The sequence below is a fragment of the Cygnus olor genome, chromosome 6, assembly GCF_009769625.2.
Source record: "Cygnus olor isolate bCygOlo1 chromosome 6, bCygOlo1.pri.v2, whole genome shotgun sequence".
Classification (NCBI taxonomy): Eukaryota; Metazoa; Chordata; class Aves; order Anseriformes; family Anatidae; genus Cygnus; species Cygnus olor.
The window spans coordinates 17772403-17794966 of record NC_049174.1 but is presented as its reverse complement, the minus strand read 5'-3'; the positions used below and the strand labels follow the sequence as shown (position 1 = coordinate 17794966).

Genomic DNA, 22564 nt, shown 5'->3' with positions numbered 1-22564 from the left:
TGTATCCTCTGATTTCCCTAAGATTGGTCACATTGATTTTTACAAACACATACTGCTCCCACATATATTAAAAATGTTTGACTTGAAGTCATTGTTTTAAGGGTCCTATGTGATACATCATTATCAGGACAAATCCCCAGGGTCTGAAAAACAAGATGCTGTCTTCCAGATATCCTAATGAGAAAGATAATAAATGCAAGCGACAGGTTGACAGTTGTTAAAGTTGTTATCTTTAATGAAATGACTTTGGAAATAGCATCAATTTCCATGACACCAACATTTTGGGAGTCCCATAAAATATGCAGAGTTACATTCCAATGCCAGTATTACAGGCAGATCTCCTTTCACATGGCAAATAGGATCAAGAAAGCAACCATCAGACAGAAGAGACCCATAGCTTCAGACAGGGCGAATCCCAGGATAGCATATGAGAACAGCTGCTGCTTCAGAGAAGGATTTCTAGAAGAAAGCGAAGGTGTAAAACCTTTTTATCTTTATGTTTAAGATGTTTTTCATACACAGTTTAATGTACCTGACAGATCCAAAAGCTCATACTTCCCTTCCACAGATTCTATAAAGGAAATCCCGTAAATCCATGCACAAATTGTTATATTTTTTAGCAAGGATTTCATTGAAGACAAGTGTCCTGGCAATTAAGACCAAATTCAGGTTATGCAGACCGTATATTCCAAAAGAACATAGCTTTTATGACTATACTCAGCCTTTGAATTTGCTTTTCCTTCCATGCAGGAACCATTATGGTTTATAAATTTATTTCATATCTGTAACATTAGAACTCTATTCCAAAGAATAGTTTGTGTGTACAACATTAAGTAGCTCACAAACAAATCAAAGAACTGAAACCATCTAGAGCAAAGAAACAAGTATGTAGCAGTTTGTTACAAAAAGGCAATGAGTTATCCCTACATGAAGTGGTGGCAGTGATGTTGGGGAGGCAGGAAAACCCTTTATCATAATATCATTAAATAATATTCCACAACCTCTATTGACATGTTCATGCCAAAACCAAAAAAACAAAAACCCTTTAGCTTTGTATGGAAAACACTTGTGTTTCTTCAAGCACATAAGCCTCCTTTTCTTCATTAAGAAATAAGATATAATCAAGCCTTAACTGGTTGAAAGAGTAATGAAGTAAAGCTTATTTTATGCCTGTTTCATTCAGTTTCTCTTTAGGACTTCTCCACTCTTATGGAAAGACATCCAGGCTACATTTTGAATTCCATTCTGGAATGGAATGCTGGAACACTGAACTTCAGTGACCATAACACTGACCCAGTCTAATGATTTCATTTCTTCCGTGTCTCTTTTCCAGGTAAGCTGTACCAAGTTCTGAATTTATCAGAGCCATCCTGTTGAATATACTGCAGTGTCACGCTATTTAGCCATGTTTAACACTAGTAATTATTAACAGAATTTATTACAGTTCCATGATCCTTACTACAAATTAGCTTATCTGCAAATGCTGCATCAAGATACATCTGCACATAAATCAAGACTTTTATATGAGAGAGATTGATTACCTGGCATAGCCAATGATTAGACTACCGAAGACTGTTCCAATACCAGCACCAGAACCAGCCACACCTACTGTGGCAGCACCAGCACCAATAAATTTGGCAGCAGTGTCAATGTCCCTGCTGATAGCACTAGTCTGGAATTCTCTAAGTGCTAGTTGGGAGACAGTGTTTTGGGCCCCATTAAGTGTTGAGTTGCCCTAAGAAAACAAAACATGAGAAAACATTATTTTCAGACACAGATCATTTTCCATGACCAGCTTGATACAGTGTTATTCTGCAGTTACAAAAGTTGCATTAGAACCAGAGCCCAGTTACTCTTGCAAGGGATGAGACTATAACTAAGAGTTAAAGACTTCAGAATGTTACCCATTCACCTGAAAGCAATCAGTGTCAAAGGCAAAGGACTTTTCTCACAGGGAAACAGCAAGACAGCAACAGATGTTATTAGATGTTTGATTTAAAGCAAGTTTCAAAGCAGAGATTTTTGAGTTAGTACAAGTGAACTCTAGGCTGAGAACATTCAGGCTCACCAGGTAATTTAGGAAGATACAGAATTTTGTATATAAGGTACCTCTCCAGTCCTGACCTCTGGCCTAGAAAACACAGATGCCGAAATTGGTCTGTACAAGATTCTTGATCCAGCACGGATCTGGAAAAGGAGGGAAAAAGTTATAAAGAAGAAACACTTGATTACAGTTGTTCCTGTAAAGTCTTATTTAAGATTTTAAGACTATCACCTGCTAAGCCATTTGTCTTAATAGAAAGACAAAAATCTTTGCGCTGCTGGATATACAGTAGATCATACAGAAACAAACGCTGCACGCAATTTGATAGCACCGTTTTCAGATGACATTTTGTGAATAGCTAGATTATTCAATGAACCTATTCCTACTGACAGGAAACGTAACAAAACAGCGACCAAGTAAAGGGGAAATAGATCAGCTGGCAGCGATACGTGTTTTAAAATGAAAAAATAAAAGACTTCAAAACGAATTCCCAGGTTGCTAAATGGAAGGATGTAGCGTAGACATTAAAGCCTAGCAAGGCACAAATGAATGAATCCTCCTTCACGAGAGGCCTGCGTATGTCCTTGGGCTTCCATCCGCCTAAGGTCATCCCTGCTCCCGCACAAAGCTCTTCCTGCAGGCCATGCCGTGCCCGCTGCTTGCGAGAGGGGATGTTCCGCAGGCCACAGAGGACGTTTGGAAGGAGGTCAGCCCCTTGTCTCCACAAGGGCAAGAAACCCCCGCCCCGCGCAGGCCTGGCACTGCCCGGAGTTTGACCTACAGCGGGGCGCTGCGCACCAGGCCCAGCCGCCGGGCGCTGCGCGGCCCTGCCCGCCCACCGGGGCCCTTCACCTTGACGAGGACCCCGGCCCCAACCGAAGCAGGCCCCGGCCCCGCCGCCCTCCGACCTCCCCCCCGCGCCCCGCGCCCCCCCGGGGCTCGTCCTAGGGCAGCCCCCAGGGCCCCTCCCGTCCCCCGTTGCCCCGCAGCCGCCGCCCAGCCCCGGCGCAGCCCCGCGGTGCACGGTGAGGAGCGGCCAGGGCCTCCCCGCGGGGCCGGGGGCGCCGCACTCACCAGGGCGGGCGAGGCGGCGAGCTTGGCGCAGGCGAACATCTCGGCGGGCGGCGTCCCCGGGGGCCACAATCCGGCGTCTCTGCGGGGAGAGCGAGAGGGTGAGGGGGCGGCCGGGCGGGTGGGCGGCGGCGGCCGGGCGGATGGCGGCGGATGGGGACGGATGGAGGCGGATGGCGGCGCCGCCACTCACCCGGCTCCGGCTGCGGCTGCCGCTCCTCAGGGCCGACGGGCTGGGGCTGGCGCTGCGGGAGGGGCGGGCTGTGCGCAGGCGCGGCGGGGCCGGCGGCGGGCGCCCGGATGCAGCGCGGCGGAAGGGGCGGGGGGGAGCCGCCAAGGTCACTTTGTACCGACGCCATTGGCAGCGCCGGGGGGCGCGCGGCGGCCTCCTCCCCCGCGTGGCCCCGCCCCCAGCGCTCGGCCCCGCCCCCAGCGCTCGGCCCCGCCTGCGCCGTGTCTCCTCTACGCGGCGCCTCAATAGGGCCGCAAGGCGGGTGGGAGGTTGTGGCCTTGCACTGCCTTCAGGCTAGGAGAAGCAGATATAGGTTGCCTGCCTCTTTTTTTTTTTTTTTTTTCTATTTCACAACCTGTACCCATGGTTTGGGAACAGAAGTACATGGGCAAACACCAAGGAAGACATACGTGACAATGGCAAAACCTTTAACAGTTAGTCAGAACTTTCCTTGTTGAAAAAAATAAAAATCCACCCACATGCCGCTGTGGTAACGAACCTTCCCAGCACCACAAATAAAAAACCATAAAGCAAGTGTGGGTGCTGCCCTGGTGGAATTCATTACACGTTGCTGTACTGTTGATAAACACCACACTATCAAAGGCATAGCAGTGAATATTTAAATTCTATTCACCTCAAAATAACTGTATTTATTACCCATCCAAAAGTCCATTTTATATCTGTCTTCTGCATCTTTGCCAGGGCGATCTCACATCTCCTAACTGAGATTGTGCTTTTTGTTCTCAAGTCACGTATTTTCCTGTCAGTTCCTAAAATCAACCTGGAGTCTCAGGAGTGTTGTGCATTTTCTGTCATGATTCCTGCTCTGGAATGCTTTGCAAAAATGCATTCACAAGCTGTTTGGTCTGAGCAACATCAAAACCACCATTAAACACTTGTTTATTGTTGCTTTTAAGGCATAACAGCTGATATTATATTTTACATGCAACTCAGTTGTTGCTTTTAGGAGGAGTCAGAAGCACGGTTATTGATCTCTGGGGACCATGTTCAGCTTAATTCAAGCAGTTCTTCATAAAGAAAGACTTCTGTTAATCTCACTCTGTTTCCTATCGGTTTGACCTGCTGCTAGGTCCCCAGAGAAGTTCATTAGTGCCCTAAGGAATGGTGTAATTTCCAATTCATAGAATATCCCGAGTTGGAAGGGACCCATAAGGATCATCGAGTCCAACTCCTGGCACCACACAGATCTAACCAAAAATTCAGACCATATGACTAAAAGCACAGTCCAAACGCTTCTTGAACTCCGACAGGCTTGGTGCCGTGACTACGTCCCTGGGGAGCCTGTTCCAGTGCACAACAACCTTCTCAGTGAAGAACCTCTTCCTGATATCCAGCCTGAACCTCCCCTGCTGCAGCCTGACACCATTCCCTCGGGTCCTATCACTGGTCACTAAAGAGAACAGATCGGCACCTGCCCCTCCACTCCCCCTCGTGAGGAAGCTGTAGGCCGCAATGAGGTCTCCCCTCAGCCTCCTCTTTTCCAGGCTGAACAGGCCCAGTGACCTCAGCCGCTCCTCATATGTCTTCCCCTCTAGGCCCTTCACCATCTTTGTAGCCCTCCTCTGGACACTCTCCAACAGTTTCACGTCCTTTTTGTACTGTGGTGCCCAGAACTGCACACAGTACTTGTGAGGCCGCACCAGTGCAGAGTAGAGCGGGACAATCACTTCCCTCGACCGACTAGCAGTGCTGTGCCTGAGGTACCCCAAGGTACGGTTGGCCCTCCTGGCTGCCAGGGCACACTGCTGGCTCATATTCAACTTGCTGTCAACCACAATCCCCAGATCTCTCTCTGCAGGGCTGCTCTCCAGCATCTCGTCGCCCAGTCTGCACATATAGCCAGGGTTGCTCCATCCCAGGTGCAGGACCCAGCACTTGCTCTTGTTAAACTTCATGTGGTTGGTGATCACCCAGGTCTCCAATTTGTCAAGGTCTCTCTGCAAGGCCTTTCCACCCTCAACAGTGTCAACAACTCCTCCAAGTTTAGTGTCATCAGCAAATTTGCTCAAAACACCTTCTAGTCCTACATCCAAATCATTTATGAAAACATTGAAGAGGACTGGCCCTAAAATGGAGCCTTGGGGGTCCCCATTGGTGACCGTCCACCAGCCTGATGCGGCCCCATTTACCACAACCCTTTGAGCCCTGCCTGTCAGCCAACTGCTCACCCATCATATGATGTTTTTGTTTAGCTGTATACTGGACCTTTTGTCCAGTAGGATCCTATGAGAAACTGTGTCAAAAGCTTGACTGAAATCCAAAAAGATCACATCAGCTGATTTCCCTTGATCAACTAGATGGGTGATATTATCATAAAAGGAAATCAAGTTAGTCAACAGGACCTACTCCACATGAACCCATGTTGGCTGGGACCAATGACTGCATCGTCCCTCAGATGCGCTTCAGCAACTTCAAGAATAATCTTCTCCATAATGTTACCAGGCACTGACGTGAATTGCTCACCATGTACCTGAAACTCTTAAGTTCAACTGAGAATGTCGTCTCGCAATCACAAAATCTCCTGAAAGAGATTCCTGGCTTTCCAGGGGTCTCTCGCAGAGAGGGCCAGTTAGGCCCCTTCAACTCAAACCACAAAGACTTCTCCTGGTCACCGTGTCTGTGTTTTTAGGAACATCACGGGAAGGCCCAGTCTCACTTTGAAGCCCTCAGTGGTTTGGTATCTGTGCATTTCAGACCGTGACTGTCACACAATGTGAGTGTTGGCAGAACACATGTAGTGTACAGACAGAATTTTTCTGGTGACTTCCTGAAGAGGTCTGGCAAGCCTTTCTGCCTGCTCAGTTTGCCATGCAGGAATCACATAGTAAGGAAGCTGGCCATGGTACTTGTAAACTGGCATTTCTGTCTGCTATGTACAGGTTGGTCTTCCTTCAGACACAGATGAATTTGGGCAATTGCAGAGTAATATGTATCTAGAAATTCAACAAGTAAAACACTGTACAATGTTGAATAAATGGCTCTGTCCAGAGTGCTTTGCACCAAAGGCTCTGTCAGTATTCTACATTCATTATGAATAACTTGTAAAAGATGACTATATGTTCTGTATTTGCTGACAGAGAAATCTTAGCTAATCAGGAGAAATCCCATTGTTCAAAGTCTAAATAGATAGTTCTCCTAGATCAAAACCTATTCTTTCAGGCTAAATTTTACTTCCCAGCAGAGGATTAGTACCTCCAAGCATATCACCCACTCATACTAGTGTTTCTAAAAGTTCTGTTTTGAAGGGGAGATACGTCTGGAAAACCAATATATTCCAATAACCCTTAGTTCTTGGAAGAGCCCCAAAGGGGGTGAAATTGGATCAAAAGCCTCCTGAGAATGTCCTAATGGTTTTGAAATGCTTTAAAATGTAGAGTGGTGTTATTACCTCAGGGTTAGCTCTCCAGAATTTCCAGATTTATGCTGTACTTTGCATTGATTGTTATTGATTTACAAAGTCAGGGTTTGTCAGTGTTTTCCACTGCCTGGGACACGTTTCAGCACAGAATATCGTGCAACTCTCCCATTCACTGCTTCATGGCTGACTTCCCAATCATGACCACCAGATAACTGGAGCAATTGCTTTTGGGAAGAAGCTATATAGAGCAGAATTAATAAGCTTTACAATATTTGTACTGATTTAGCTTTGGAAAGAAGGAATGAAGCCATAGTTATATGTCTCTGCTTTAAGGAGAAGTTCTCTTGGTAGTACACTCTTCATGCCTGTTTGTCTTATTGATTATTGGTAGTTGGCAAATCTTGCTATAAGTAAAATCGGAAGTTTTAATTGCTGACTTGGCTGGATTGCATGCAATGCTTTACAGGAAAGCAGATGATGGAAGCCTTTTTCTCATCATTGTAAAGTTGTCTTTTACAGGGGAAAGGGAGAATCTGTTTCTTGAGTGATCTTTGTCCCCCAGAGTACTTACCCAAGCTATTTTTTGCTCAGATTCATTTTCTTTTAGTCTCCATTCAGTAAAGAGCTGAACGCAATTAACCACATAGGACTAATTTAGGCTATAGAGCATTCTGCTCAACTATCCATTGATTATTTTAACACCCAAGTGCTAGAAACTGATGGCATTAACCACAGAGACAAACAGCAGACCATGTCTGTACTTAGCAAAACTCTGAAGGTATGCAGATACTATTGAGACTTTTGATGTGATTTGAAGCAAAAATCGTGGTAATCCCTGCCGTATCATTTTTGGGTCTCTAAGATCTGCTTTAAATAACAGAATGATTATATGCATATGTTCTACTACTACAATAGCCATTATACATCAAAATGGGAGTATTGTCAAGAGGGAAACTACTCTGCTATGGTAGAAATTAAGTAAGGGAAGGAGGTGTTCTCATCTTCATCCTAGCTACTGGATTCTGGAGGAAAGTGAGACCAAGGCTCCAAAGCAGCCCTGCCAGGAAAGACAAGTAGAATCACTCTCACTCTGGATAACAAAGCCCCGTTGTCCAGTGTTCAGGTTCTGCTGGTTGGTTTCAGGATGTTACACAACAGTGTAAATATGTAGTAATATAGCCACTCTTTTGTGAAGCCCAGCATGACATGAGGTCAAAGACAATCTTCTGTTTTTGAAATCCATTTTCTATTTCAGGAAAAATTATCAATCTTCTAAAAAAAATCTCCGTTGCTATATTTAATTTATAATTTATTTGCATTTGCAATATAACTCTAAAATGAAATGCTTGACAGATTCGCAAATAGTTTCGCTTTATGGTTCCCATCTATAGCCGCATGTGCTACGATCGCCACCTTCAGGACGACTTTCCATGTATTTAAGCATTGCTATGTACCTACCCCAATACTTTTTGAAAATAGATTTTTGAGAAAAAGCAGTAATGAAACAATCTATTGATGCTTAATCAAATTATTTATTATAAACACACAGAAAATACAGAACCTGGGGAATTAGAGTACCTCTTCATTTGTTACTTCAGAACATGAACTCCCGTGAATGACATGTTTTTCTCAGATGATTCACGTTTCCCATGGCTGGTTCAGGTGGTCTCTGTGCTGTGTTGCAAAGAACAGCCAATACCCGAAATGATCAGTCAGGCAATCAGATAGCACACACAGACATTGCTAGTTTACAGAATATCACTGGGATTAAATTAGAATAAATTCAGCAATGATCTTTATTCTTATTAACAGCATTAAATATCTTTTCGAACAGAAAACAGTGTTCAGCCGGAGGTTGACCACATTGGCTGCACTGTTTAGAGCACACAGCTGGCAATGCAATTACAACACCGTTCACACGATACACATTTTCTGCTAAAACAGACATCCAGAGAACTGCACAGACAACCAAGACTTTGGCCACAGTAGAGCCATCGTTTCAAGAAATACCCATAAGCTTTGGTTGCTGAAGTCAAAGACACCCCCAAATGGAGGGATGCTTCTTTAGTGGCCTCTTTTGAAAGCACAGTCTTTTTGTGCAAGGGGTATGGCAACAGCAAGGTTCATGGTGTTTAAACACTAGTACCTAAGCTACGTTTATGAAATTTTTGGACTTTTTGTTTCTCAAAATAATGTAAGTGGTTCTGGGCAAGTCTTTGTGGGAACTATATTTTGGCTACTGACAAGCTGCAAAGAGAAATAGAAAAGGTAGCTGTCTGGTGCTCAGAAAAACAGGAATTAATGATTTTTGTTTGGGGATTAAATCACTTTTTTTTGTGTAACTGACTTGTTATGTCTATTTGTGCCTTGTAAAGAGCAAATGCAGGGTACACATATGTATGCCAGGATTGTGGCAGAATGATTTTGTCTTCCTCCACCCTCTCTGGAGAGACTATAGATCCAGTTTGTAGTCTCTAGGGGGAGGAGAGATGGAACCATAGCCATTAATACATGCAAGATTCATCTGCTTAATTGTAAGTGATGTACCTTCCAAGTATGAGTCTAAATTCTCACACACTTGCAAATTACTTTGGGATCACTGCCCAAAAGGTGCTGTATAAACGCAGAACGCCAATTATCATCCTGAAGCACATTGATCTGCCATGCTCAGCAGAAAGCCTGTGGGATGGCGCTGAGCCCGTGCCTGGTCCTGCCCTCCCAGACCCGGTGACAGTCTGAACCCAGGGAAATAGCTGTTCCAATTCAGATGGCGAATGCCATGCTTTGCGTGTCTCAGGCAAGCTATTTTTAAATTACTATAATTAATTTTGCTCATGGTTACAAAGGAGGTTGTATATTCTTATGCTCTGCACCTAAAGCCCAGAAACTCTGGACAGCCTGCCATGTTGCAGCTCTGTCCCCAGCAGCCAGACCCGATGAACACGCTGGCTCTCTGGCACGCCTGCGCTCGTTCCCATCTGCTGTGCTGGCGCTGTTCCCACTCAGAATTAGCTATGCCGATTTCAGCAGGGCATAGGTGCTAACCAAACACGGTTTTAGAGGGACAGCTTTCATAACACAGCAAGTGCCATCCCTTTTGCCAGCAAATCCTGCTGTTTGCAAATAATTCCAGCTTAAGGCCACGTGCTTCATTACATGGGATCACATCTGTAGATGCTTGTGGGCATTATAAAAAATAAAATAATTAAAAAAAAAATCAACAAATGTGTACTGTAATTCTCTTTCAGTTTGGCTTGGTGGTTGGAATTTTGCATGTAGAGAATGAATGCTCTGCACCTTGTTAGCAGGAGAGAGCCATTGGCTGTTCCATACCGCGAGCAGTCTTAACGGGTCTCTGCATGAAAGCCGAGGCAGCAGACTACAGGATTTTAGCACTGCTTTTACAGGTGGCCCTTGACTGCTTTGTGTCTGAGGAGAAGATGACAGAGCATTGCCTTTTTGCACTGCAGCTTTTGCCTTTCCAGATTCTGAATAGGTTTGTGCAAAAGGCATATTTGGCCCCTACCTAATTCCAAAGTGGCATATAAGTAAGGCAAAATTTATGCTGCTTAGTAAACATTATATACGAGGGGTCTGTATATGATCTATAAATACTATAATATTATAAAAACAACATTAATACCATATTAATATATTATAGCTGCACTTGACTCCTGTTTGCCCCACTGAACAGATTACATGTATTAGCAGAATTACTCCGTATATAAAGCCAGAATTGACTTAGGAAAGAGCAAAATCTGTTCCCGAGCTTCACCTCAACATATCACTGTTCTCAAATTTAAAATATAATTTTGTAGCTAAGAATGTTTTGCCCAGAATTCTCAAAAATATTTGAAATACTGGCAATAAAATAAGATTTGGAACAGATAATTTCCAACTGGACATTTCCAGTCATAGCTACTGAGTTTTAGACATTTTGCTGTCCAGGCAGGATCCTGGGGGGAAAAAACAAAACAAATAACCGAAAAAACCAATAGGGTTTTTTTTTTTGTTTTTGTTTTTTAAACTAGCAAAGCACTGAAGGCTACTTAAAAATAAATTTTACATCTCTCTGAAAGAACACTGAATTTAAGAACGTGCAGAAGAGTCAAAATTTTAAAGGTCCTAGCCTTTTCAAGGATGCAAAGTGACAAGTAGACACCTGAATACACTGGAAAATCCTGTTGAGAATCAAGGTCTAAAATTACTAAACTTTTGTATGAGTACATTTCAGAGTAGTAGTGTGTATTTCTGATCATATTTTCTTTAATGTAAATTTATGATATCAGGTAGAGTTAACAAGATTTCAAAGGCTTTTAAGCATACATAATGTGCTTTTCCTACGATATCAAAAAGTCAAAGACCAAAATACTATGTTAAGCTCAGGAAACAAAAATAGCCAGTCTCATTTCAGAGCAAATTGCTGTACCCTGATCTTTATCTCCTCTTACCTGTCTTCTGTCCTAGTCTTTTTGGCAGTTAACCTAGCCTTCTGGTTTAGAAGCACTGATTTGCTTTCTATACCCCTTGAACTCAGAGATACCTTTTCTTCCTTCCCCTAGCTCCTAAAAGCACTCCTTCTTAGTACTGTAACGGCCTGGCCTCCCCACAGTTGTTGACATTCCCTGTTAATGAGACCTGCCACACATGCTGGTCAATGCTACGTTCAATTATTAATTAGCCTGCAGTTACTTATTTTGTATCCTTCTATATTGATACCACAATTAGGAGGTGCTCTTCCCAGCAGTGTCCCATCCAGTGCTCTTGTTTACCATGTTCCTTGGAGGTCACCTGTCCTGTGGAGGGATCTGCCGTCCTTCGGGGTGAGCCGAGTTTTGCTTGCTCAGCACCTGCCACAACAGCAAATAAATGGTACCACAGCTGCCCAGTAAGGTATCAGTTGTGAGAGGCTGCAGTGAGCATCTAGCCCGTTATCCCTCCACCCAAACCTCGGCTCTTTCCCACCAGATATGAGGTGGGCCGCAGCATTCCTGCTAGGGAGCACCTAATGGCAGCGCAGGCTGGGTGGGCAGGGGACCCGCCAGAAGAAGTGACCTGTATTTGTACAGCCCCTGAGCATTGCCTCATTGAAACTGCTGTCTCAGGAACACCAATAATTGGAGATACATATGCTTGCTAACTTGAAAAAGGCATGGCTGGCTTGTTCAGATTCATGGCTGGGTTGTGCTTTTGATGCCTCCAAAATGACCAATAGTGTGTATAAATAGTGACATCCAGTGTTCAGTCAGATCAACCACAGGTCCGTGCTCCATAAGGTCATTCAATTAAAAGATTTATTACAGACCCTGTTTAAAATGCCTGTGTAAAGATAGTAGGCTAATTTGAATATTAACTACCTGCCAACTTCAACACACCTCCACAATAAAAATTTCCTTCCTGACTTGTTGGGGAACAAAAATGGTGTGGCTCTTGTATAATGCTGTAACTTTCTCTTTTATGACAGCAAGCGTCTGATTATTCCCAGGTGCTCCTGGTTTCTTCTTTCTCTGCTCCTGTTGCTGTGTATGTGGCCATTAGGGCAGCAGTCATAAAGGATGTGTTCACCACTTCCTTCTCTGTCTGTCTCTTAACATAGCCACAAGTCCACCGTCTTCTATCCACATTAATTCCCTGAGGTATCCACACAGTATTTGTGTTGACTGCCTTAATTTTGATCTTCTCTAATCATTCCCTGCCAGATGGTAGTTAAAATTTAATGGTCCCTGTAAAAATAGTTCCCTTTCTTCTTTTAATCAGTCACGTGTGTTTGCTTAGCTAACTGTTAGATGTTCAGAAAGCATGAAGGGACCACCAACACAATTAGTTCAAAATACACATCCGTGTTGTGATTTCAGTGCTATGTAAAAGCAAAGGGTTACAGGGTAAGCGAGATTCCTGGAAATTAGCATGGGCTCCACAGCCCTGATTTGCTGTGTTCCTTTAGATGTATTAGAAAGAAAAAAGTAATAATTTGTGACATTTCCTATAATTGAACGCAAATAATCTTTACCAATTTCTAGGCTGCCATGTTTGTATATGCCGTGCTAGAAAGCGTATGAGTGTTACGTTTTTAGGGATGGCTTGAGCAATGCACTTCAGCAGACACTTAACTTTAAGCAGATGGGTAGGGCTAACAATAACACTGTGTGCAGTGAGGTACTTGGCATGTGCTTAATGTTAGGCCCCCAAGGAGTTCCCCTGAAGTTATTTACCTCCTTGTGCGTTTAAGACTACGTATCAACACCTAATGCCATGGAGCCTGAAATTCTCCAGTATGTATTTATTTGATTTAAGCCTATTAGGGGTTTGGACATTTTGCTGAATCAAGAATTTAATTCAATTGCACATTCATGCTATGCCTAAGTAGCAAATCGCTTTACAAGCAAATGGTTTAAACCGTATCAGATACCTATGGAGTGCATAGGTATTATTGCACCGCTGAGGAATATGGAGAGCCTGGGATAGTGATGGGCTAGAGGCTGAATCTAGCTCACAGTGCTGCCAGAGGAAAGATTGCTGCTGAATTAAGTAGAGGCTGGATCAGGCCCTGAATGCCTTGCCTAGAGCAATACAGGAAATATGTAGCAGAGCCACTAACAGAACCCAGATCTCCTGAATCAAATTAAGCTTCTTTTGTATCCAACATCTGTGTGTGCTGCAACTGGATGTGTCACTGCAGCCTGTGTAGGGGAGATTCCGGATTAGGGTTCGTGTGAGAACGCCTGAGCCTGCTGCAGGCATCGCACCACCTACGCACCCCAGAAAGATGAGCCCAGCAGAAGTGCAGAGCATCCTGCAGTTCCCTCGCTGGTGGAGGACTGAGAAAACAGGGATCCTTGCACCTTCTTCCAAAGGACGTACCAAGAACCACCTCCAAAAGAGGGTACCAGATATGACAAAGTATGTACTACAGTAGTATACCCCACCCAATTTTTTGTTGTTTTAAATGAGAGGGAACTCAATTATAAGGGCATTGTGATCACTTTAGTGCTCTTTCCCTTGGCCATGGATGCCTAGAAGCTGGACAACAAAGGGAGCTGCTTTAGCTCCGCTTCTTCCTGTTACACCTTTGTTAGCGATGAGCAATGTGGTTATAACATAAAAGAAACAGCCATGACATTTTGCTTAAAATTTTGACTGGAAAGGAAAATTTTCTGTTCCTCAGCTAAGTATTTTTCCTCAGTTTCTTTTTACATGCAGCTTCTTTGGGTAAGATCTAAGCCAGAGAGCAGAGGCATAGATGGGCCTGTTTGTGTTATGATAATAACTGGATGACCTCATCGAGATCAGGGCCTCAGGGTACTAGATGCTGGGAAAAATGTCATAAAAGCCAGTCTCTGCCCAAAGGAACGTGAAGTCTAAATACTCAAGCTATTTTGTAAATCTGGGACACAAGAGGTTGATTTGCCCAGTGTCAGGCTGTGGCAGTTGCTGGTGACTCACTCCTGATCTCTTGTGCCTTAGCCAATGGCCTTAGCCCCAGCAGCATCCTTCTTCTCTATTTATATTTAATTAAAATGGCAGCAGAGCCCAGCTTTGCTGAATTTCCATATGTCTCAGCTGTAAAATCTGTCAGCTGTGGAAAAGTGGACATACCTATATTTTTTTCTCCCCTGGTTCCCTCTCCTGTTTCCACATCAGAGAAACATTCACCATTTCTTTCCCTGCTTGGCTAAGGACTGCAAACATATAAATGATCAAAATAGAGCTTGCTGGGCTGATGATGGCTAATAGCAGGTGTCGAAGTGAAGGCGTTCCCCCACGGACACAACCCATCACGGTTGGGCTGGTGCCCAGCTCATAGGAAGGAACATGAATCTTTCACATGGAAAGGGAGATAAATTGCATCTAAACACTCTAATGATGATAATGTAGAGAGACAGATGTGGTAACTGAGTGCTAGAATCCCTCCATACGCTCTTTACTTCTATTATACTGTCACATTATATACTATTGACTAGTATAAGCCAGATGCAAAAGCAGAATGCTGTCTGAATTTATCCTTTGGAATTCTCCAATTTGTGCCATTTATAGATAGAAATATGTTTCAGTGGTGAGCTGACACAAAGGCCATTTCTATAAGCTTATGCAAAGAGTGCAGTGGAGAGCCCTCACCAGCCTTTGTTCCAGCTGCACAACTTTTGTTAAAACACTGGCACTACAAAAACCAAGACAATTATGGCTCAGAAATCCTGGTTCTGTTTCCTTGCCCCACGTGTGGTCACTGACACCTTTGCAAGGAGGGTGACATAGAGGGGAATTGTAGCTCGGAAGTGGTTTGGATCGGCTTTACCTAAATGTAAATGCCTTAATGATTTCAGAAGGTGAAAGGGAGTGTGAGGGGTAGAGGGGGGGGAGCAGCAGAGGACTGCCAAGTCAAAGCGTGGAGAATATGTAACAACTGCACAGAACATTTATACACCTGATATAGCATACACCAGTTGTTAAGGCAGAAAGCCAAAGGTAATGAGCACTCTGAGAATTATGAGAGCTCCTTCTTGGACCAGCTTCTTGCCTGTAATTGAAGTGCTATCCTCTACTGATCCTTCAGGTGCTATCGGAGTGATTTTCTCCAGGCTTCAGGAGAGAACCAGTCCCTGAAGAGTGGAGGAAACTTTCTTTACATTATAGCTCTGCGCTAGAAGAAAGCTATGGATGTGACTCATGGGTATTCTTAATAGTTTTCATAGAAAGTGAAATTCCTAAGTGAGGTTTTGATTTTAATTTAGAAAGTGATTTTTACGTGTGCTGTAAGATGAATAGAAAACCATATGTACGTTTACATATTTGTTTTTAGAACCTGTCTATCATGAAATGTACATTAATCTGTTTCTATTGCGTTTATTAGTATTTATATTTAAAAATATTTCTGTAGATTTTAAGAAATAATTAAGGCAAGTATTAGCCATACAGAAGCACTCTCCATCAGCCTGCAATCTCCAGCAATTTTAACAGTATGCTATTTATTTTTCTATTTTTCTTTAACCAGCTTCTAATGTATTCACAGACAATGAGTGGTTATAAGACATTATAATTTTATTCCTGAATAATGGACATCAGCTTTGTTATCTTAGTGAGCTTCTTCTCATCTACAACATTGAATTTCAAGGAGTTGGTGGCTACTCTCTGATGCTGAAAACTTCTATGTCAGTTTCCAGCTTTGAAATCTTTTCTAAAGGATAATCTATACTTCAGATAATCAGACTGAGAAATCAAACACCAATGAACTTGGCAATCTCATTAAACAGTACATAGTAATCACTTTGCTTACCTTCCAAATTCTGTCTTCCTTTCTATGTTTTCACTTCATTTACAAACTGTTTAGGACCAACACTTGCTTTTACTTTAGGCAGGGGACCTGGGACAATTATGTGCTGCCTAAATATTCAAATCTATTTTTAATCTATTAATTTTATGGTTTAGTACGGGGCATGTGAGTTCAGAATCATCCTTCAGAAATGTCCGCTTAGGACATTCCCCACATTTTCAGATAACTTTAAAGAGGTAGCCATCCTGGGAAGCACTGAGTGTATAATTGACAAATCAGAAAAATAAGGAAAAAACAAAGCTTTAGAGAACATGTAGGTATACAGTTAACTAAAATTAAAAAAAAGAAAAAAGAAAAGAAAAGAAAAAATCACCCCAAAACAAAACCAAACAAAAATTATATATATAGGTGTATTTTTTTTTCTGAGAGTTCAGTGATGTGCTATAATAAAAGTGAGAAATTGTTAATTTAATTTGAATAGGAAATGGAAATTCAAAGCAATGGACTCTACTACAAACTGGAAACAATGGAAAACCATGTGATTCATTCATTGGAAACTAGACAAGGCAATGCATTACACTTTACTGCACACCTGCGAGGATGAGACAAAGTGTTGTCTGTATTTGTTCCAGCTAACATTGGTCTGGGAAGACACATATTTAATAGGTAACATTAAATGCACTATTTCTGTTACAGGCCAATGGATATATCCGCTAGACAAATTATAGAAAGGACCTCCTTTGGCAATCCATAACTACTTAAGGACATGACATAATTAATGTCTCTGCTTATCAGGAAAACATTCATTGAAGCATACAACAAACAAGCACACCAATGGAGTTTAAAGAAAGTAAATAAATAAATAAAATCTAATGCTAATTTATACTTTATGAGTAGAAGTAGACTAACAGGCCCAATATGGAAGAAGTTTCCATGCTATATGGTGTCTTTCTACTTTGTGGTAGCAGTAAGAAACAGTTTTTATCAGCATGACATTTGCATTTAGTTTCCGTGCAGAAAGCTTTTCTGAGGAACAGAAACCCAAACTACAGTACCAGCTGAGAGAAGTACAGAGCAAAGCAAATCCATCCTTCTCAGAACAAGCAACGTTAGAGAAAAATGTCTAGCTGACATACCACTGCTTCTGCCAGAGTCCATGAGTGAAAGTTACACTGCTATATTGCACTGGAAGCTCACAGGCACTGATTATACTGCACCCACCTAACTCATGAAGAACACATAAGAACATTAAAGAACTGTTTTTGCACCTGTTATCCTTATATTACGCTTTGCATTTTTAATGTTGAGCAGAAGCTGTTAGTGTTTTAAAATCTTCACCAAATGTATCCATGCAGTGTGGAAAAAAAGCTGAAGTCATTAAACTGTATGTCATACAAAAGAATCATCTTGCATTTAATTACTAGATTGCAAAAGCAATTACTAAATTTGGCCCAGGTGCCTGCCTAGAGGGAAGCCAGGTTTTTCTTCCATTTTGAGAAATTAGCCTCCCTTGTTTTCTCCCTGGATGGGGAGCTTGCAGCAAGAGCACTGCCTGGCACAGGTGGCCAGGAGCATACAGGATGCTGCGCAGGATGGCTGAGCGAGGCAGGAGCTGTGCTTGTAGGAAGACCCGTCATGACCCAGAAGGTAAAGAAGACAGACTAGCCTTTCTGCAGGAGTTACAACAGAGCCAGCCTTCCCCTTCCCATTGCATGTAACTATTGGCTTCTTTACAGAGGAGTCCATATCCCTGACATTTTCTCTCATTTTTGCTACATGTTTCCATGATAACTCGACACAGAATAAATATAAAATGTGTTTAACTACAAACAGGCATTTAGTAAATGCCAGAAATAATTGATCACTGACATTCTGGAAACACATAAACAACAGTCACAGTAAAAGAAATAAAAAAAGAAATAGGCTCATCTAATTTAAAACAGTAAAATGACCAAGTTCCAGGGCTGAAATGTTCCCTGAGGTAATACCATGACTTCACTCAGGAAGCATTACTCAGTGGGATCATAACTGGAACATTTTCAACCTTAAGGATTCATCTTCAGAAGCATCATTCTTGGAGTGCAAAATATCCTGCCCCTCCCATTGCTAGCATGGGGTTCCATTCATAACTCACATTTCTGTATATCACAAACATCCGTCTGCTCGTGAGTCATCTTGCTGTTCAAGAACTGTATAAAAATTCAATTTTACATCATTAAGGGTTAAGAATCCAAGGAATTCAGCTTTCATTGAAATGAGTGATTTCCCTACGCACTCCTGAAAATCCTGTCTCCAATATGAAAACACTGAACATTTTGTCCAAAGGAGAAAACTTCATCCAGTTTCTCGTGGCCTTTCCCTGTAAAAGGAGATAAGATACATCCAGAATTGAGATAAGGTGGTCTCCTGCTATGAACTGGACTGTTCAGTCTGGTGAGGAAGTGAAGTTGGTTTTATTTATTCATTTACAAAAAGTACACAGAGATTGACATCTAATTAGAGTTCAGGTGTGCAAAGCTGCATGACATGAAGATTTATGGGAAGTTTTTTCCCCTCAGTGTCTTAGCCAAACTGTGGAAATTTCTTCCCCAGTGAGACAAACTAATGGATTGACAAAAATACAAACTCTACCTAACAGGCATTACGGAAAAGCTGTGTCTTAGTCCAGAGTACAACAGAGGAAAGATCACTTTCATAGTGTCATCTCTCTCTCTCTCTCTTTTTTTTTTTTTTCTATTACACAAGAATGATCAGATTCAGCAGGATTGGTCTAAGTTCCACTCCTAAATAGCGAGCAGAAAACTGTCTTCAAGCTTTTATAATTTTGGTTTATTCTGGTGAAGGAGTAGGCGGTTTTGAATTGTTGTTGATAAATATTTTACCATGAAAAAAAACATGTGAAGTAACTTTTATTATACTAAAGGTTTAACATCAGTTAATCTTATTTATTGTTTCTTTAGTGTCTGGCATTCTTCTCTGATTGTGAAAATGCTCCCTTTGGGGACCACTGCCCACATGGAAATTGCATTTGAATTAAGTTCATGTTGTTCTTTCTTATAAGAGGAAAAGTCAAGAAGCTGGAACTATGCTATCACTTTCATTGTATTCCTTTTCAAAAATGCTGTCACTGCTGCTGCTGGTGTTTTTTGCTGGAGTACTAGTATGATTTATGAGTCATTGGAAAGTCTTTTTGTATTTGTCAGAAAACTGTATTTTAATGTTAGTAGCTCAGATCACTAATCTAATACTGGCTCCTTAGGTACCCACATGCAATTGTATAGTCAGCACTCCTATTATCATGCCACTGTATTCAACTGTACCCTTGACAGATCAGAGCCATAAATATCTCTTAGGATGAAAGTAATTTAGTCATGTATGTCTGTGTATTGTTTCAGTCCAAAATGCTCATCCTCAATAGAGACTATTAAATGAGTTGAAATGTTTCTGTAATATGCACTGATGTGAGACCAAGAAACCTATTTGACTTAGATGCATTAAGTGGACCCAGATCTTCAGTTTTATCTTTGCTGTTACCTTTTCCTGAAATGTCACTTATCTGTAAAAAATAAAATGAGGGGAAACATATTTTCTTGTGATCTAAAGGCATTTGGCTGTAGTTAGGTATCTTCTCCTGGTTAGAGAATAATGACAAGGCAACATAGTTATACCTGCCTTATGTTTGAATTATCAAAACTTACACTGTAATATGAACGTGTAAATACCAGCTGCGTGACAAACACTAAGCTCAGGATCAGATTCTGCTTTCATATACATACATGGAACTCCTACAGTAGTCAGTGTAAGTTGCATACACAGACTACATGCTAAAGTAATATGGTATTGCATCCATTTACCTTGGCAGATAGATTTAGTTCAGAGAATTCTCAACAAACTAATTCAGTGATTTAACTTTTTACCATATTCATATTACGATGAAAAGAAGACCTTTCACTCATGTGGTGTAAAGGCAGATTTAGCAGGAGGTATGGAATCACCTTGGATGGGAACACATATGAACACAACGTAGGTTTCAACACATACATCTCCTGAATAAGATATTCGTTGTTTCACTTACTGTACCCTGAACAATTTCTGCTAGGAAAAGGATAGTGGTCATACATTCACAAAGTTTTGGGCAGAATCCCTCATGGAAGCTAGTTTACATCCTGAACTTGATCTAGTGTTTGCTTCAAACTATGGATTTTTTCACGTGAGGTAGTATAGTACTTTAGAAAAATAATCGTTTTAGAAAATAGATGATGACATTGCCACACTGAACAAGTCAGATGAAACAGATCTCATTCTGATGAAAAAAATAATAACGTTGTGGGTATTAGCTAAATTGCATATAGGAACTGTGAATATTTTGTTTTAATATTATGAAACAGTCATAAATCCATGACATTGATTGCAACTTTACTTTTCTCCTTCACAACCAGCAGAGGGAGCACCAGTGACAAAGCTGCGCAAACCTGGCAGTCTGCACACTGATGCACTCCACATCCTCCCACGGCCAAATTCTGCCTGCAGACACCCAGGTAGAACTTCGGGTGCTGTCAGCAGGAACTGAGGAAAGATATCTGAGGCTACGAGTGATCCTTCCATGCGACTAAATATTTATATATTCTTCAAAATAAACCCTCGTCCACCCAGAAAAATAAATGCCACACAGGAGTGGTATTTGGAATATTTGAGACCTGGCTATGCAAACCATGGACATCAAATTTTGGAAGCTGAAGGCATGCTTCAAAGATGTTTAGCAAGCTCTGTTTCTTATTTTGCAACGTAAACAATAGTTTTGTGGGAAAGCACATTTCAAATATAAAACTATGGTTACGCAAGCTATGATTTTGAAAGACATTGGAATTCATTTCAAAGTTACCATGCTTTGCAATTGTCTAATATAGCATACCGAATTTCAGACAGTATGTAAAAGTGTCAGAATTATTATATCAGTCCTTAACAGATGTTTTAGCATTTTCATTCAGTCATCAAATCTACAAAAAAAAAAAAAAAAAGGAAAAAAAAGGACTTCACAGCTGTTGAAAAAATATGTAAAAGATGATTGGATATAAAGCAGCCTAACTCACCTCCAGAGCTCAATTTTTATCTTTTATTTTTTTTCTGGAGTAAAGCAGCATAGAGGATCTCTGTTAAAGAACCCTGAGCACTGAGTCTTAATATGTCAGAGAACATGGTAGGTTTTACTCATTTCAGCAGCCATTTTTACCAAATCTGAACACCTATACTGTTGCCACATCATATAAAGTAATACACGTAGCTACAAACACAGAAAAAAAATCTTACATCGGCTGGGATTTAAGCTTATTCTCCCATATTTTTTCACAACAGCAGAAGTACCTAATAGCGAAGAATTTGAGAGCTAGGCCAATGTATATGCTCAGCCAAGATATCCACCCCAACAAAGACATTTCAGGCTGGCTGAGGAGGCTGTACACATGAAACCTTTTTCCTTCAGCCCTATCAGCCACTCTAATTGAAGATACTCTCTCTCTTTACAAAACCTTACCTGCTTATAATCCTAGCAGTTCATCTCAAAGACAGATGCCGAAAACCGAAAACCTAACTGCGATCATTAGCCTGACTTACTACATGATTCCTAATGGCTGCAGAGCAGTTAAACTGAGAAAAATGGCAGCTATGAAGACTTTATGTTACAGGCAGAGACAAGATCCAGAGTTTTGCTGGCGGTCTTGCTTGAAAAGAAGTGAGGGATCCCAGAGTCTTTGTGAGTTCCCCCATCACCATATTATCATACATCTAGCTTTATAGAAAGTGCCCCAAAACATTACTGCATGTTACTCTCAGCCTATATAATCCACTAAGGATCCAGTTAAAATGCCTGGCATGTGGGAGGTGGACACAAGCTGTCTGAAGCATCCAGTATTGTATAAATTATACTTAGTCACCAAAATCCAGTCCACACATCCACTCCCTTTTTGTCTACATCCTGTGGTGACTCCTGTACTCTTCACTTACTGATTGATGTCAAGAATTATGACAAAATTAAATCTTCTTATCTCAGGTGGCATTAGAATGACGAACCACTCTTCAGTATCCAGGCTGCATAGTCTTACCAGTTATTTATCTGGTTGAAGGCTGTACATTGTACCTGCAAAGAACGAATTCAAACATTCATATCTTCCCCCCAACAAAAGTTTCTCCGAGAAAGGTCAATGTTACTGTGTCCACAGGGCTTACTCAGTGTGCCATACTGCTGCATGGACTAAGCAAAAGCACGAGGCTTTGTTTTGTTAGACAAATATCATTTTAGCTAGCTTTGAAGAAAGGGCAGAGAACGGATTAGCAATGTAACTGGAGCGTGTTTTCTGTTTACCACCTTTACAATACTTCATCATTCTTAGTCTAATTAATTAAATGTTCACACTTTTCCAAAAAGATATTCCTGAAAACAGCAGTGCAGTTTGGTTTGTAGCATGCAATATCATTAATTCATACGCATTCATACTCAAAAGCACTTTGTCACCGGATTCTTTGAAAGGTGATTTGGGGCATATTTTCACTGTGTATTTGACACATACATTTTCC

At 41.6% G+C, this 22564-nt stretch overlaps 1 protein-coding gene and 1 long non-coding RNA gene across 2 annotated transcripts; one reads left to right on the top strand and one right to left on the bottom strand.

Moving 5' to 3' along the window:
- Positions 1-213: 213 nt before the first annotated feature.
- On the bottom strand, positions 214-3510 carry ATP5MC3 (ATP synthase membrane subunit c locus 3). The gene is made up of 5 exons (XM_040562020.1): positions 3309-3510; positions 3119-3197; positions 2110-2187; positions 1542-1735; positions 214-459 (listed from the first exon to the last, which is right to left on the bottom strand). Exons 2-5 carry the CDS (start codon positions 3155-3157, stop codon positions 345-347), a joined length of 426 nt encoding a protein of 141 aa, XP_040417954.1. The 5' UTR covers positions 3158-3197; positions 3309-3510; the 3' UTR covers positions 214-344.
- Positions 3511-13398: 9888 nt separating this feature from the next.
- Positions 13399-20961, top strand: LOC121072428. The gene is made up of 2 exons (XR_005821208.1): positions 13399-13626; positions 20434-20961. It is a non-coding gene; the product is annotated as an uncharacterized LOC121072428 (long non-coding RNA).
- The last annotated feature ends 1603 nt before the right edge of the window (positions 20962-22564 follow it).